The sequence below is a fragment of the Pristiophorus japonicus genome, chromosome 8, assembly GCF_044704955.1.
Source record: "Pristiophorus japonicus isolate sPriJap1 chromosome 8, sPriJap1.hap1, whole genome shotgun sequence".
Lineage (NCBI taxonomy): Eukaryota > Metazoa > Chordata > Chondrichthyes > Pristiophoridae > Pristiophorus > Pristiophorus japonicus.
The window spans coordinates 183,113,466-183,129,553 of record NC_091984.1 but is presented as its reverse complement, the minus strand read 5'-3'; the positions used below and the strand labels follow the sequence as shown (position 1 = coordinate 183,129,553).

Sequence of the window (16,088 nt, the reverse complement as noted above, 5' to 3'; positions counted from 1 at the left end):
TCGTATTGAATTTTGATTCTTGAGACTCCACAGCATCCAGGATTCTTTCCACATGAGAGGTTTGGGCCTGTTGCATGCTCTCATTATTTTAAAATCAGTGTTAATGGAGCAAGCGGGGCAGCGGAGAGCGGGGCAGTGACAGAGAGGCTGCAGGAGGTGCCATTACCAAGATTTCGGCGGTAATCCCCAGGGGCCACTCAATCCTGCACCAACCACCCAACAGGGGGATAATCAAATGGGACTTTATGTGATTCTGTTTTTTGCCAATCTGGTTATTTCTGCAGAAAATTAAACTGTTTAATGTCTTAATTAAAATAGGTTAATCACGGGAGGTCAAGGACTTGGCGAGGGTGCAGAGGAGATTTACTAGGGATGTACCAGGGATAAGAGACTTCAGTTATCTGGAGAAGCTGGAGAAACTGGGGTTGCTCTCCTTAGAGCAGACAAGGTTAGGGGAGATTTAATACAAGTGTTCAAAATTATGAATGGTGTTGATAGAGTAGAAAGGAAGAAACTATTTCCACTGGAAGGAGGGTCGGTAACTAGAGGATACAGATTTAAGGTCATTGCCAAAAAAACAGAGATGAGATAAGAATTTTTTTACGCAGCGAGTTGTTATGATCTGGAATGCACTGCCTGAACGGGTGATGGGAGCAGATTCAACAGCCACTTTCAAAAGGGAATTGGATAAATAATTGAAAAGGAAATATTTTCAGGGCTAATGGGGAAAGAACAGGGGAGTGAGACCAATTGGATAGCTCTTTCAAAGAGCCGGCACGGACACGACGGGCCGAATAGCCACCTTTTGCTGTGTTGTAAAAGAAAGAAAGACTTGCATTTATATAGCATCTTTCACGACCACCGGACGTCTCAAAGCGCCTTACAGCCAATTAAGTACTTTTTGGAGTGTAGTCACTGTTGTCTCCTCTTCTTCTTAGGCACACTAAAATGAGTTCGAAGGTGACTGTTAAGACCAGTGCAGGATCTACAGTCTCTGTCACAGGTGGGGCAGACGATGGTTGAAGGGATGGGTGGGTGGGGTGCTTGATTTGTCATATGCTCCTTCCGCTGTTTGTGCTTGGTTTCCGCATGCTCCCGGCAAAGAGACTCGAAGTGTTCGGTGCCTTCTCGCATGCTTCTCCTCCACTTTGAGCAGTCTAGGGCCAGGGATTCAAGGAGTCTTTGAGGGTGTCCTTGACATGTTTTTTCTGCCCTCCTGGGGCTCGCCTGCCGTGACATAGCTCGGAGTAGAGTACTTGTTTCGGGAGTCTAGTATCAGGCATGCAGACAATGTGGCCCACCCATCGAAGCTGATCGAGCGCGGTCAATGCCTCGGGCCTGAGAGAGAATGCTGATGTTGGTGCGCCTATCCTGCCAATGAATTTGCAGGATTTTGTGGAGGCAGCACTTCTCCAGTGCTTTGATGTGCCTACTGTACATGGTCCATGTCGTAGTCACTGTTGTAATGTGGAAAACGCGGCAGCCAACTTGCGCACAGCAAGCTCCCGCAAACAGCAATGTGATAATGATCAGATAATCTTTTTCTTTGTTATGTTGATAGAGGGATACATATTGGCCAGGACACCGGGGATAACTCCCCCTGCTCTTCTTCAAAATATTGCTATGGGATCTTTTATGTCCAGCTGAACGGGGCCTCGGTTTAACGTCTCTTCCGAATGACGGCACCTCCTGACAGTGTAGCACTCCCTCAGCACTGCGTTGGAGTGTCAGCCTAGAATAATGTGTTCATGTTCTTGGAGTGGGACTTGAACCCACAATCTTCTGACTCCGAGGCAAGTGTGTTATCCACTGAGTCACAGTTCTCCAGGCAGACAGGGGCAATCGGGCATGCCCCAACATGTAGTCGAACCCAGAGGGGGAGTTCGACAGAGACAATGGCAAGCCGAACGGCGATTCACACCATTGCAAGGGACAATGCGGCCAGTAATGGGGCCGTCAACACCTGTTAATGGCGCACTCAAGGATAATAACAGGGGCAGTCAGGGACGATCGACTGGCAAGGGACCTTTTGTTTCCAATAACAGCTCATGTTGGAGGTGTGGAGGCACACACTCAGCCGGAGTTTGCAGAGATGAGCAAAATACCTGCAGAAATTGCAGAAATGAATGCTGGGGGAAATCGCTGGAAGCTGAAGTTCAGCGAGTTCATGTGGAGCACGTATACAGTTCATACACCAGGACGCCACCGATAATGATGAAAGTGCTCCTCAATGGCATCCCAGTATCAATGGAGCTAGAAACGGGGGCCAGCCAGTCCTTGATGGGTATCAAACAGTTCGAAAAGTTGTGGGCGTCCAAGGCCAGGAGGCCAAAATTATTGCCGATTAACGCACAGCTACGAACTTACACAAAGGAGATCATTCCGGTGCTAGGCAGCGCAACGGTAGTCGTGATCCACAAAGATTCGGAGAACAGGTTGCCACTCTGGATTGTCCCAGGGAACGGTCCCGCACTACTGGGGAGGAGTTGTCTTGCTGTCATGAACTGGAAATGGGGCGATGTCAATGCAATTTCTTCTGTGGAGCGAGTATCATGCTCACAGATCCTGGACAAATTTGACTCATTATTTCAACCCGGCATCAGCACTTTCATGGGGGCCATGGTAGTGATTCACATAAACCCAGGCCAGTACACCACAAGGCCAGAGCGGTGCCGTACGTGATGCGGGAAAAGATAGAAGGCGAATTGGACCGCCTGCTGAGGGAAGGCATCATCTCGCCAGTTGAATTCAATGACTGGGCGAGCCCGATCGTGCCGGTGCTCAAGGCAGATGGGTCGGTCAGGATATGTGGTGATTACAAGGCCACCATCAATCGGGTGTCACTCCAAGACCAGTACCCGCTACCGAGAGCGGAGGACCTCTTTGCGACGCTATCCGGTGGCAAACTATTTTCAAAATTGGACCTGACCTCAGCTTACATGACCACCATCACGACACACAAGGGGTTGTTTGAGTACAACAGATGTCCGTTCGGGATTCGATCGGCCGCCGCGATCTTCCAACGAAATATGGAAAACCTCCTCAAGTCGATTCCAGGGATGGTGGTTTTTCAGGACGACATCCTCATCACGGGTTACAATACTGAAGAATACCTTCACAACCTGGAGGAGGTGCTACGCAGACTGGACCGGGTAGGGCTGCGACTGAAAAAGGCGAAGTGCGTCTTCCTAGCTCCAGAGGTAGAATTCCTGGAGATGAGGGGAGCAGCAGACGGGATCAGCCCTACTGCGTCCAAGATGGAAGCGATCCAGAGAGCACTCAGACCCGGTAACACGACGGAGCTGCGTTCGTTCCTGGGGCTCCTGAACTATTTTGGTAACTTTCTTCCCAAATTGAGCACGCTGCTAGAGCCGCTACACATGCTCCTACACAAAGGTCGCGAATGGGTCTGGGGGGACAGCCAGGAAAGGGCTTTTAATAGAGCACGCAATTTTTTATGTTCCAACAATCTGTTAACACTAAGACCCATGTAAGAAACTTGTGTTAACATGCGATGCATCATCCTATGGTGTCGGGTGTGTGTTGCAGCATGTTAATGCCAAGGGTCAGTTACAGCCGGTAGCTTATGCCTCCAGGAGTCTGTCCCAGGCAGAAAGGGGTTACAGGATGGTAGAAAAGGAGGCGCTTGCATGTGTATATGCTGTAAAGAAAATGCACCAGTACCTGTTTGGCAGGAAATTTGAGCTGGAGACAGATCACAAACCCCTAACGTCCCTTTTGGCAGACAACAAGGCCATAAATGCAAACACATCGGCCCGCATACAGAGGTGGGCACTCACGTTAGCCGCCTATGACTATACAATTTGGCACAGACCGGGCACCGAAAACTGCGCCGATGCACTCAGCAGGCTCCCACTAGCCACCACTGAAGGGGCTACCGAGCATGCTGCTGAGATGGTCATGGCTGTTGAAGCTTTCAGAAGCAAAGGCTCACCCGTGACAGCCTGTCAGATTAAAGTCTGGACAAATAGAGACCCGCTATTGTCTCTAGTCAAGAAATGTGTCCTGAATGGGGACTGGGCAGCCACGCACAGGGTATGCCCTGAGGAATTTAAACCATTTCACAGGCGCAGGGATGAACTCTCGATTCAGGCTGATTGCCTACTGTGGGGAAACCACGTAGTCATGTCTCAGATGGGCAGAGAAATGTTCATCAGAGAACTCCACAATGAGCACCTGGGCATTGTCATGATGAAGGCAATTGCCAGGTCACACGTTTGGTGGCCAGGGATAGACGCAGATCTGGAACTTTGTGTTCGCAGGTGCAACACGTGTGCCCAGCTGGGCAATGCGCCCAGAGAAGCCCCCTTTAGCCCCTGGCCATGGCCCGCCAAGCCTTGGTCACGCATCCATGTGGACTACGCAGGTCCTTTCATGGGAAAAATGTTTTTGGTTGTCGTAGACGCCTACTCTAAATGGATCGAGTGCAACATTTTAAATTCAAGCACATCCTCTGCTACAGTAGAAAGTCTACGGGCAATGTTCGCCGCCCACGGTCTGCTGGACGTCTTGGTCAGCGACAATGGCCCGTGCTTCACAAGCACTGAATTCCAGGACTTCATGGCAGGCAATGGAATTAACCATGTCAGAACGGCACCGTTCAAGCCGGCCTCAAACGGCCAGTCAGAACGAGCAGTGCAGATAATCAAACAGGGGATGCTCAGAATCCAAGGGGGTTCCCTACAAAGACGCTTATCGTGCCTCCTGTTGACCTATAGATCCCAACCACACTCGCTCACAGGGGTTCCACCCGCAGAGCTGCTAATGAAAAGGACGCTTAAAACACGGTTATCCCTTATACACCCCACCATGAAAGAAATTGTCGAGAGCAGGCGCCAGCCAGAATATGACTACCATGACAGGAATGCGAGGGCGCGATGTATTGATGTAAATGATCCTGTTTTTGTCCTCAACTATGCTGCAGGGCCCAAATGGCTCGCAGGCATTGTGATTGCCAAAGAGGGAAATAGGATTCTGGTAGTTAAACTTACCAATGGACAAATCTGCCGCAAACACATAGATCAAACAAAAAGGAGGTTCAGCAACCCCATAGAAGAAGCAGAGAAGAACACGATGTAGAGTTCACTCCACCACAGGTGACCGAACACCGGAACCAAAGGGAGGAGAGCCCAATCACTGTGGGCAGTCTGGATAGGCCTGAAGCACCACAAACAGCAGACACTCGGGCCAGCGCCTAACAACCGGAGCCCCAACTCAGGCGCTCTACAAGGGAGCGTAAACCACCAGAGAGACTCAACCTGTGATCCCAATAAGACTTTGGGGGGGGAGGTGATGTCATGTATTCAACCAGCATTGTAACCCATGTATAATCTGACCTAAGTTGTACACTGTGAGAACAATGACCACTAGGTGGGAGACACTCCTAACCTGGGCCTTCAGGTATAAAAGGGGAAGCTCCATCCACCTTCATCATTTTGAATGCTAAGGAATAAAGGACAGGTCACAGACTGACCTTCTCTCAAGCATGGGCCTCGTGTGCATTTATACTGTGTTGTAAGGACGTATCAGGGGTCATTCAAAATACGCATGGTGGCAGAGTTAATATGCTAGAGGAATGAGCTTTGCGGGGCCGAATGGCCTTTACTCACCTTATATTCTTGTTTCCCCACAGGGGTCTTTAGAGAGATGAAGTGATTGAAGGGCACTGTGTGTGTGTGTGTGTGTGTGTGTGTGTGTTTGTGGGGGGGGGGGGGGCGGGTGCGATTGTTGGTGGATGTTCCAGTTCACAAAACTGGCACCTAATCCTGTCTTTTCCCTGCAGCACCTTGTTAGCTGGATGCCGTATTGCAGCTTATTCATCATCTTTGCTTACGTCTTCAGCTATGGACTAGGCCCAGGTGAGCCGAATTGTACAGGTACCCTTTCTTCTAAGTAGCCGTCCCATTCTTGAAACACACTTCACTTGATCTTGCAAAACTGAACACTGAAATACACCACTGCCGCCGTCCAAGGCACCCTGTATGGGCAGAGAGGCAATACTGAAATCAGTATTGCGGTGGGGGGGAGGGGGGAGCGGGTGCAGGGTGGTACTGGGATCCACTTCAAAACATCTTGGCCCTAAAATTCCATGGAGGGTGTGGGGGATTCTCATCAGTTTGGTGGGAGATCGACAGAATCGCCAGAGAAATGGCTCAGCCACTTGGAAACAGCCATTTCCCTGAGAATTCCACCATGGTTACTGTGGAGACTGGGAGAACACCCTGACCAATTCCCAAGCCCGTGTTTCTGCATCTACCTTAGGGTCGCCAACTCTGATTGGACGTATTCCTGGAGGTTTCATCACATGACCTCCGCCATGTTTGGATTTTGGGTTTGAGTGTCAGCCAGTGATTGGTTCAGGAGCACGCCATAGGTTTTGAATGAGAGTAAGGGTATAAGAAGGGGGTCTTAACAGCCTCAAAGTGTAGAAGATTTCAGGACGAATCAAGGAGAGAGAGAGAGAGAGAGAGAGAAAGACAGACAAGAGACAAAAGGTGCAGCCTGTTCACAGTTGCGGCTTCTACCCAGAGGATAACAGGGTAATATAAGTCTCAATTATTCTCTGTAAACTTCTGCTCCTGAAATCTTCTGCTCCTGAAATCTTCTACACTTTGAGGCTGTTACGACCCCTTTTTATACCCTTACTCTCATTCAAAACCTATGGAGTACTCCTGAACCATTCACTGCCTGACACCCAAACCCCAAATCCAATCATAAAGATGCCACGTTCGTAGCACACTGGATTATGCAGGTTTTTGGTCTGATGACACTCTTACATCGTCTGTTTTTGACCATCAAATCTCATATCTGAGGTAGCTATGGCAATACAAAGGGAACATGTCTCCATAGGGTAAGATACGGCCCCTGCTGTTGGCCTTTGTGTTTATAATTCACTGCGGATATCAGAACATTCCAGCTCGATGGTAACTGCAGCTAACCTTGGTTCCCAGGCTAGCTGCAGTCTATTCGGCAATCTCTTCCTCACCCCCTTCTCTGGTTACATCTCACTCGCAGACTTTTAAGCATAAGAAAAAGGGTTACATTTTAAACAAAATTCAGGTTATACTTGTATGCAGTTGATGGTTACAAACTCCTACATTTAATCCTTACACATGATTATAGATTTATTACTGATGATTATAAGATATTAATGATTCTAAGATATTATAATGAGCATTCAAAAAATCAACTAACGTAATTCGTAGCAATCTTACAGTCCCTTCCTCTTATCTCAGTCTCTGGAATTCCATTCTTTCTCTCAGCTTTTCTCACATGCTGACCGTTGCTTTGCTAACAAGGATTGTTGAAGTCTGCATTTTTAATATTTGGTCAAGCGGGCTCAACGACTCTGTCTTCCATGTTAAAATCTAACTGGGTCCACCCAAGGCACATTACATGAGATTAAAAGCATGACTATTCAAGAATCGGCGTGCATTGACCAACAGTTACCAGTGACCCTGACAAGTACATGTGCAGGAAGTGTATCCAGTTGCAGCTCCTGACTGACCGCATTGCGGCATCGGAGCTGTGCATGGACTCACTCTGGAGCATCCGCGATGATGAGGATGTCGTGAATAGCATGTTTAGTGAGTTGGTCACACCGCATGTAAAGGTTACTCAGGCAGATAGCGAATGGGTGACCATCAGGCAGAGCAGTGGAAGGAAGGTAGTGCAGGGGTCCCCTTCGGACAACTCCCTCCAAAAAAAAAGCACCATTTTGGGTACTGTTGGGGGAGATGACTCATCAGGGGTAGGCAGCAGCAGTCAAGTTCATGGCATCATGGGTGGCTCTGCTGCACAGGAGGGCAGGAAAAAGAGTGGGAGAGCTATAGTGGTAGGGGATTCCATTGTAAGGGGAACAGATAGGTGTTTCTGCGGCTGCAAACGAGACTCCAGGATGGTATGTTGCCTCCCTAGTGCAAGGGTCAAGGATGTCTCGGAGCAGCTGCAGCGCATTCTGGAGGGGGAGAGGGAGGGGGAACAGCCAGCAGTCATGGTGCATATAGGTACCAACGATATAGGTAAAAAAACGGGATGAGGTCCTACAAGCTGAATTTAGGGAGCTAGGAGTTAAATTAAAAAGTAGGACCTCAAAGGTAGTAATCTCAGGACTGCTACCAGTGCCATGTGCTAGTCAGAGTTGGAATTGCAGGATAGTTCAGATGAATACGTGGCTTAAGGAATGATGCAAGGAGGAGGTATTCAAATTCCTGGGGCATTGGAACCGGTTCTGGGGGAGGTGGGACCAGTACAAACCAGACGGTCTGCACCTGGGCAGGACCGGAACCTATGTCCTAGGCGGAGTGTTTGCTAGTGCTGTTAAACTAATACGGCAGGGGGTAGGAACCTATGCAGGGAGGCAGAGGGAAGTAAAAAGGGGGTAGAAGCAAAAGGTAGGAAGGAGAAAAGCAAAAGTGGAGGGCAGGGAAATCAAGGACAAAAATCAAAAAGGGCCACATTACAACGTAATTCTAAAAGGACACAGAGTGTGAAAAAAAACAAGCCTGAAGGCTCTGAGTTTCAATGTGAGGGGCATTCGTAATAAGATGGATGAATTAACTGCGCAGATAGCTGTTAACGGATATGATGTAATTGGGATTACGGAGACATGGCTCCAGGTTAACCAAGGCTGGGAACTCAACATCCAGGGCTATTCAATATTCAGGAAGGATAGACAGGAAGGAAAAGGAGGTGAGGTAGCATTAATAGTTAAAGAGGAAGTTAATGCATAGTAAGGAAGGACATTAGCTTGGATGATATGGAATCTATATGGGTAGAGCTGTGAAACACCAAAGGGCAGAAAACGTTAGTTGGGGTTGTGTACAGACCACCAAACAGTAGTAGGGAGGTTGGGGATGGCATCAAACAGTAAATTAGATATGCGTGCAATAAGGGTACAGCAGTTATCATGGGTGACTTTACATATTGATTGGGCTAACCAAACTGGTAGCAATACTGTGGAGGAGGATTTCTTGGGATGGTTTTCTAGACCAATATGTCGAGGAACTAACTAGAGAGCAGGCCATCCTCGACTGGGTCTTGTGTAACGAGAGAGGATTAATTAGCAATCTGGTCGTGCGTGGGCCCTTGGGGAAGAGTGACCATAATATAGTAGAATTCTTCATTAAGATGGAGAGTGACACAGTCAACTCAGAGACTAGGGTCCTGAACTTAAAGAAATGTATGAGATGTGATTTGGCTAGGATAGACTGGCGAATGATACTTAAAGGGTTGACGGTGGATAGGTAATGGCAGACATTTAAAGATCTCTTGGATGAATTACAACTATTGTACATCCCTGTCTGGCGTAAAAATAAAACAGGAAAGGTGGCTCAACTGTGGCTAACAAGGGAAATTAGTGATAGTGTTAAATCCAAGGAAGAGATATATAAATCGGCCAGAAAAAGCAGCAAACCTGAGGACTGGGAGAAATTTTAAATTCAGCAGAGGAGGACTAAGGGTCTAATTAGGAGGGGGAAATAGAGTTTGAGAGAAAGCTTGGCGGGAATATAAAAACTGACTGCAAAAGCTCCTATAGATATGTGAAGAGAAAAAGATTAGTGAAGACTAATGTAGGCTCCTTGCAGTCAAAATCAGGTGAATTCATAATGGGGAACAAGGAAATGGCAGACCAATTGAACAAATACTTTGGTTCTGTCTTCACTGAGGAAGACACGAATAACCTCCGGAAAATACTAGGGGACTGAGGGTCTAGCAGGAAGGAGGAACTGAGGGAAATCTTTATTAGTCAGGAAATGGTGTTAAGGAAATTGAAGGGATTGAAGGCCGATAAATCCCCAGGGCCTGATAGTCTGCATCCCAGAGTACTTAAGGAAGTGGCCCTAGAAATAGTAGATGCATTAGTGGTCATTTTCCAGAATTCCATGGACTCTGGATCAGTACCTTTTGGTTTGGAGGGTAGCTAATGTAACCCCACTTTTAAAAAAAGGAGGGAGAGAGTAAACAGGGAATTATAGACTGGTCGGCCTGACATCGGTGGTGGGGAAAATGCTGGAATCAATTATTAAAGATGTAATAGCAGAGCATTTGGAAAGCAGTGACAGGATCGGTCCAAGTCAGCATGGATTTATGAAAGGGAAATCATGCTTGACAAATCTTCCAGAGTTTTTTGAGGATGTAACTAGTAGAGTGGATAAGGGCGAACCAGTGGATGTGGTGTATTTGGACTTTCAAAAGGCTTTTGACAAGGTCCCACACAAGAGATTATTATGCAAAATTAAGGCACATGGTATTGGGGGTAATGTTTTGACATGGATAGAGAACTGGTTGGCAGACAGGAAGCAAAGAGTGGGAATAAATGGGTCCTTTTCAGAATGGCAGGCAGTGACTAGTGGGGTGCCGCAAGGTTCAGTGCTGGGACTCCAGCTATTTACAATATACATTAATGATTTAGACGTAGGAATTGAAGGTAATATCTCCAAGTTTGCAGATGACACTAAGCTGGGTGGCGGTGTGAGCTGTGAGGAGGATGCTAAGAGGCTACAGGGTGACTTGTACAGGTTAGGTGAGTAGACAAATGCATGGCAGATGCAGTATAATGTGGATAAGTGAGAGGTTATCCACTTTGGTGGCAAAAACAGGAATGCAGATTATTATCTGAATGGTGACAGATTAGTAAAAGGGGAGGTGCAAAGAGACCTGGGTGTCATGGTGTATCAGTCACTGAAGGTAGGCATGCAGGTACAGTAGGCAGTATGGAAAGTAAATGGCATGCTGGCCTTCATAGCGAGAGGATCTGAGTATAGGAGCAGGGAGGTCTTACTGCAGTTGTACAGGGCCTTGGTGAGACCTCACCTTGAGCATTGTGTGCAGTTTTGGTCCCCTAATCTGAGGAAGGACGTGCTTGCTATTGAGGGAGCGTAGCGAAGGTTCACCAGACTAATTCCCGGGATGGTAGGACTGACATATGAAGAAAGACTGGATTGGCTAGGCTTATACTCACTGGAATTTAAAAGAATTAGCAGGGATGTCATAGAAACATATAAAATTATGATGGGACTGGACAGGTTAGATGTAGGAAGAATGTTCCCGATGTTGGGGAAGTCCAGAACCGGGGGTCACAGTCTAAGGATAAGAGGTAAGCCATATAGGACTGAGATGAGGAGAAACTTTTTCACCCAGAGAGTGGTGAACCTGTGGAATTCTCTACCACAGAAAGTTGTGGAGTCCAGTTCGTTGGATATATTCAAGAGGGAGTTCGATGTGGACTTTACGGCTAAGGGGATCAGGAGGTATGGAAAGAAAGTGGGAGCGGGGTACTGAAGTTGCATGATCAGCCATGATCATAGTGAATGGTGGTGCAGGCTCGAAGGGCCGCATGGCCTGCTCCTGCACCTATTTTCTATGTTTCTATGTTTCGAATGCAAACTTAAAACTGTAACTAATAATTCTTATTTCATTGTGTCCATGTTAGTTAGTGGAAATCTGAAATAGAGATTTCTTATGAATTCTTACAACCTTTTCTCTTCCAATCCATTGAGCTGAAGGCGGCTCCTTGGCCCATTCAATCTCATTCTTTGAGAATGCCAATCCACCCTCTTCCTAGAATGGTATCCGGCTCCTTCATAGCTGCTCTTATATTGCTGCCGTTTTAGTTTGAATTCCAAATAGACTACGACTCAACTCTTGCCGTTGACACGGCAAAAATCCAGCTCTTAATCTCGGTGACAGAGTGGTAGACCTGGTTCTTTGTCCGGCTACAAATCTGCCACCGGAATACAAGAGCCGGATTTGGCAGTGGAAACACCGGGGAGTCAGCTCAGGGCACTGGTCTTCCCGAATCACAACCGAAACACCGCCAGATTAAAAAAAGGCCCCAGTCCCAACACCCCTCCTTGGCTGCTGGTCCAGCTGTTTAATCAGCCTCCGTATTAAGATTCTGCTTTCTGGCATCTGTCCTAAACTGGCCCTACACACACACTAACCGGTCTTTACAGGTAAGGTTGGATGTATTCCAGGAGGTTCGATCACACCACCTCCCCCCTCTATCTGCCCCGCCCGGCACCACGCTCCCGCCATTAACCTCTGGACACGTCCAACCTCGAGCAACAATGGCTTCCCAACAACTGCACAGCAAACGGACTCTTCTCCCATCGCCAATATTTGTCTATGATTTTCTTCCACAGCACTGAGACTCCAGGACAATCCAACAGGGTGGCAGCCCTAGTTAAAGGTGAAGGGTCGATTGTTGCTTATAGTGAACCTTTTTAAGGAGATTTGTAATTGAAATAGTTCCTTTCCCTTTCCAGGTGGAGTAACCATCGTATTACCCTCGGAAATATTTCTCCAATCCGACCGGCCAGCTGGCTACGTTATGAACGGCTTCCTCAACTGGCTCGGTCTTTTCCTCGTCGGAATGGTTTTCTCTTTCATGGTTGTAAGTACCGTCAGCACTTTCAGATAGACATTCACTGAAAACTTCCCATCACTCCTTTGCACCAGTTCCTTCATAAACCTACTCCCACCCTACCAGAATACCTGTCCTCGCTCCCCGCCAATGTCTCTGTCATTGACTCTCCCTCACTGACCCTCACCCACCCTCCCTCACCGACCCTCCCTCACCCTCACTGACCCTCATCGACCCTCCCTCACCGACCCTCCCTCACCCTCACTGACCCTCACCAACCCTCCCTCACCAACCCTCCCTCGCCGACCCTCCCTCACCGACCCTCCCTCACCCTCACTGACCCTCACCCTCACTGACCCTCACCGACCCTCCCTCACCGACCCTCCCTCACCCTCACTGACCCTCACCCTCACTGACCCTCACCGACCCTCCCTCACCGACCCTCCCTAACCCTCACCGACCCTCACTGTCCCTCCCTCACTGACCCTCCCTCGCTGACCCTCACTGACCCTCACTCACTGACCCTCCTTCACTGACCCTCCCTCACTCACCCTCCCTCACTGACCCTCACTGACCCTCCCTCACTGACCCTCCCTCACCGACCCACCCTCACTGACCCTCACTGATCCTCCCTCACTGACCCATCCTCACTGACTCTCACCGACCCTCACTGACCCTCTGACCCTCACTGATGCATCCTCCGCCCTGTGATTTCTGTTGTCACTGCTTGTGTCTCTTTCTGTTGCAGGAAAGCCTGGGCTACCTGTGCTTCCTGATATTCTGCGGAGTCTGCTTGGTGCTCACCATCCTGACATATTTCATTGTCCTGGAAACGAGGGGGAAGACACCGCTCGAAATCAACGAGGAATTCAAGAACAGAAAGCTCTGGAGAAACACACCGCTCCGGGTATCTCCAAATGGGACGATCCCACAAAACACAGTCGAGATCATCATGTCAACTGCATTCTAACCTGTGGACAGAGTCCTATTGGAACAGTCGGAAGAAGTTTTGGACTCGTCCTGTATAATAAGCCCCCAGGCTCCCACTGTAGGGAGAGTCCCTGTTTCTGTTTAAATTGTGTAACTGATCATTCCACTGCTGAATTACAGATCATAAGCTGAGGCAGTCACCTGGAGGAAGTGGCCCTCTCGAGCTGCTACTGGAGATCGCACTCTACCTGCTCATGTACCAGCGGTTAGGATGTGGTTTAATTATAATTATCATTGGGTTTTTTTTAAGACTGAGATTTTTTTTAATCAATTAGCTGTGCGTGAGATCTATGACAGATTGGTGCCAGCATTTTGTGTAAGAACATAAGAAATAGGAGCAGGAATAGACCATCTGGTGCCTCGAGCTTCCTTCACCATTCAATAAGTTCATGGCTGATCTGATCTTAGGCTCAACTCCACTTGAGTGCCCGTTCCCCATAGCCCTTGTCTCCCGTATAGTTCAAGAATCTGTGTATATTCAATGATCCAACCTCCATAGCTCTCTGGGGTAGAGAATTCCAAAGATTCAAGACCCGCTGAGAGATGAAATTCCTCCTCATCTCCGTCTTAAATGGACGACCCCTTATTCTAAAACTATGCCCCCTAGTTTTAGATTCCCTCACGAGGGGAAACATTCTCTCAGCATCTACCCTGTCAAGCCCCCTCAGAATCTTATATGTTTCAATAAGATCACTTCTCATTCTTCTAAATTCCAATGAATATAGGCCCAACCTGCTCAACCTTTCCTCATAAGACAACCCTTTCATCCCAGGAATTGACTTAGTGAACCTTCTCTGAACTGCCTCCAATGCAAATATATCCCTCCTTAAATAAGGAGACCCAAACTGTACGCAGTACTCTAGGTGTGGTCTCACCAATACCCTGTACAGTTGCAGCAGGACTTCCTGCTTTTATACTCTATCCCCCTTGCAGTAAAGGCCAACATTCCATTTGCCTTCCTGATTACTTGTTGTACCTGCATACTAACTTTTTGTGTTTCATGTACAAGGACACCCAGATCCCTCTGTACTGCAGCATTCTGTAGACTCTCCATTTAAATAATATTCTGCTTTTCTATTCTTCCTACCAAAGTGGATAACCTCACATTTACCCACATTATACTCCATCTGCCAAATTTCTGCCCACTCACTTAACCTATCGATATCCCTTTGCAGACTCTTTGCCCTTCTCACATCTTGCTTTCCCTCCACTTGGAGGAAACGGGATGGTAGTTGATCAAGGATATCAATTTACCGGTCTATTCCCGCTCCGCTGCCATTTCAACTCTGACCTTCCGCCTGAATCGGGTGGATACCTCACTAATCCATGCAAATTGGGTTCCTATGACATAGAGTAAGGCCCATTACCATGCCAACACTGGTCTTTAGCAGTAATATTATTAAATGCAGCCAGATTGAATGTTGCTGGCGGATACCCTCCTTACTGTAGGACTGTCTCGCACTGATGGATATCTCCCGCGACAGTTAATGAAAAACTCCTTTGGGAGTTGCTTTATAAGTTAAATACAAATCAAATAAGTACAGCACATGCTATCTGCCTCATTGCTGTTCTTATTCTCAGTTTTCAAAAATATGTAGTATAACCACTTCTATTTGGTATCTCCACCATAGCAGTGTTAAGCTCCATAAGTCCTTTGGCTCAGCCCTTCGTAATTGTTTCATCAATAAACTTCCCTGCATCATACGATCAGGAGTGGGGCTATTTGTTGACAATTGACAACTCTTCCGATAAGGAAGCAGACCAAACCAGTCTACAACAGACAGGCTTGGGCTGACAAGTGGCAGCAGTGTGTACTATCCACAGGATGCACTTTAACAGTGTCATGTATGTATGCTTGGGTTTACTAGCCACCAGGTGGCGCCACTGTCGGAGGTCATTGGGCTGTGCGCACGTGTGTGCGGCCCAGGTATAAAAGGCCACCCATCTTGTAATGTAATTACTTTGGGCCCGAATAAAGTAGAGCCAGGTTTGTACCTGTTCGGAGTTTACAGTATTCAGTTATTGAGTTATTGCAAACACAACATTTGGTGATGAGGTAACAAGAACCTTCACATGCAAAAATGAGCACAATTGGAATTCTGGAGCGATTTGTGGAGGGAGAAGATTGGGCAGACTTTGTAGCCCACTTGAACCAGTACTTCGTGGCCAACAAAATGGAGAAAGAGGCAGACGCAGTTCAGTGCTGGGCGGTCCTCCTCACGGTTTGCGGTCCGAAAATCTATGGACTCATTGAAAAATCTTCTCTCGCCCTTAAGTTCAACGGACAAGGACTATGAAACATTGTATGCTCTGGTACGTGACCATCTCAAACCAGATGAAGGCATCATCATCTCAAGATATCGATTCTATACGCACGTTCGTTCTGAGGGCCAGGATGTATCGGAATTCGTTGCCGACCTAAGACGTCTAGCTGGATCGTGTAAGTTCAAAACTGCGTTGGCAGATATGCTGCGGGACTTCTTTGTAATCGGCATCAACCACAAGGTGATCCTGCGGAAGCTACTGGTGGTGATTTGAGCAAGGCCATCACGATTGCCCAATCATCCATGACGACGGACAAAAGCTTAAAGCAGATATCATTGAAAAATCCGAACTCGGCAAGTACTGTAAACAAGATAGCATCATTGTTTGGCAGAGCTGCATATGGCAGGGCCTACCCGACCTCGTACGCGAAACCTGTGGCTGCTCA

At 47.7% G+C, this 16,088-nt stretch overlaps 1 protein-coding gene across 1 annotated transcript in view; it reads left to right on the top strand.

Moving 5' to 3' along the window:
* LOC139269233 (solute carrier family 2, facilitated glucose transporter member 11-like) overlaps positions 1-15,392 on the top strand; it is a 69,340-nt gene extending 53,948 nt beyond the window's left edge. The window contains exons 10-12 of the mRNA XM_070888323.1: positions 5,804-5,879; positions 12,291-12,418; positions 13,137-15,392. Of these exons, the coding sequence (XP_070744424.1) occupies positions 5,804-5,879; positions 12,291-12,418; positions 13,137-13,358 (426 nt within the window). The 3' untranslated portion in view covers positions 13,359-15,392. The remainder of the gene's footprint in view (positions 1-5,803; positions 5,880-12,290; positions 12,419-13,136) is intronic.
* Positions 15,393-16,088: the final 696 nt, after the last annotated feature.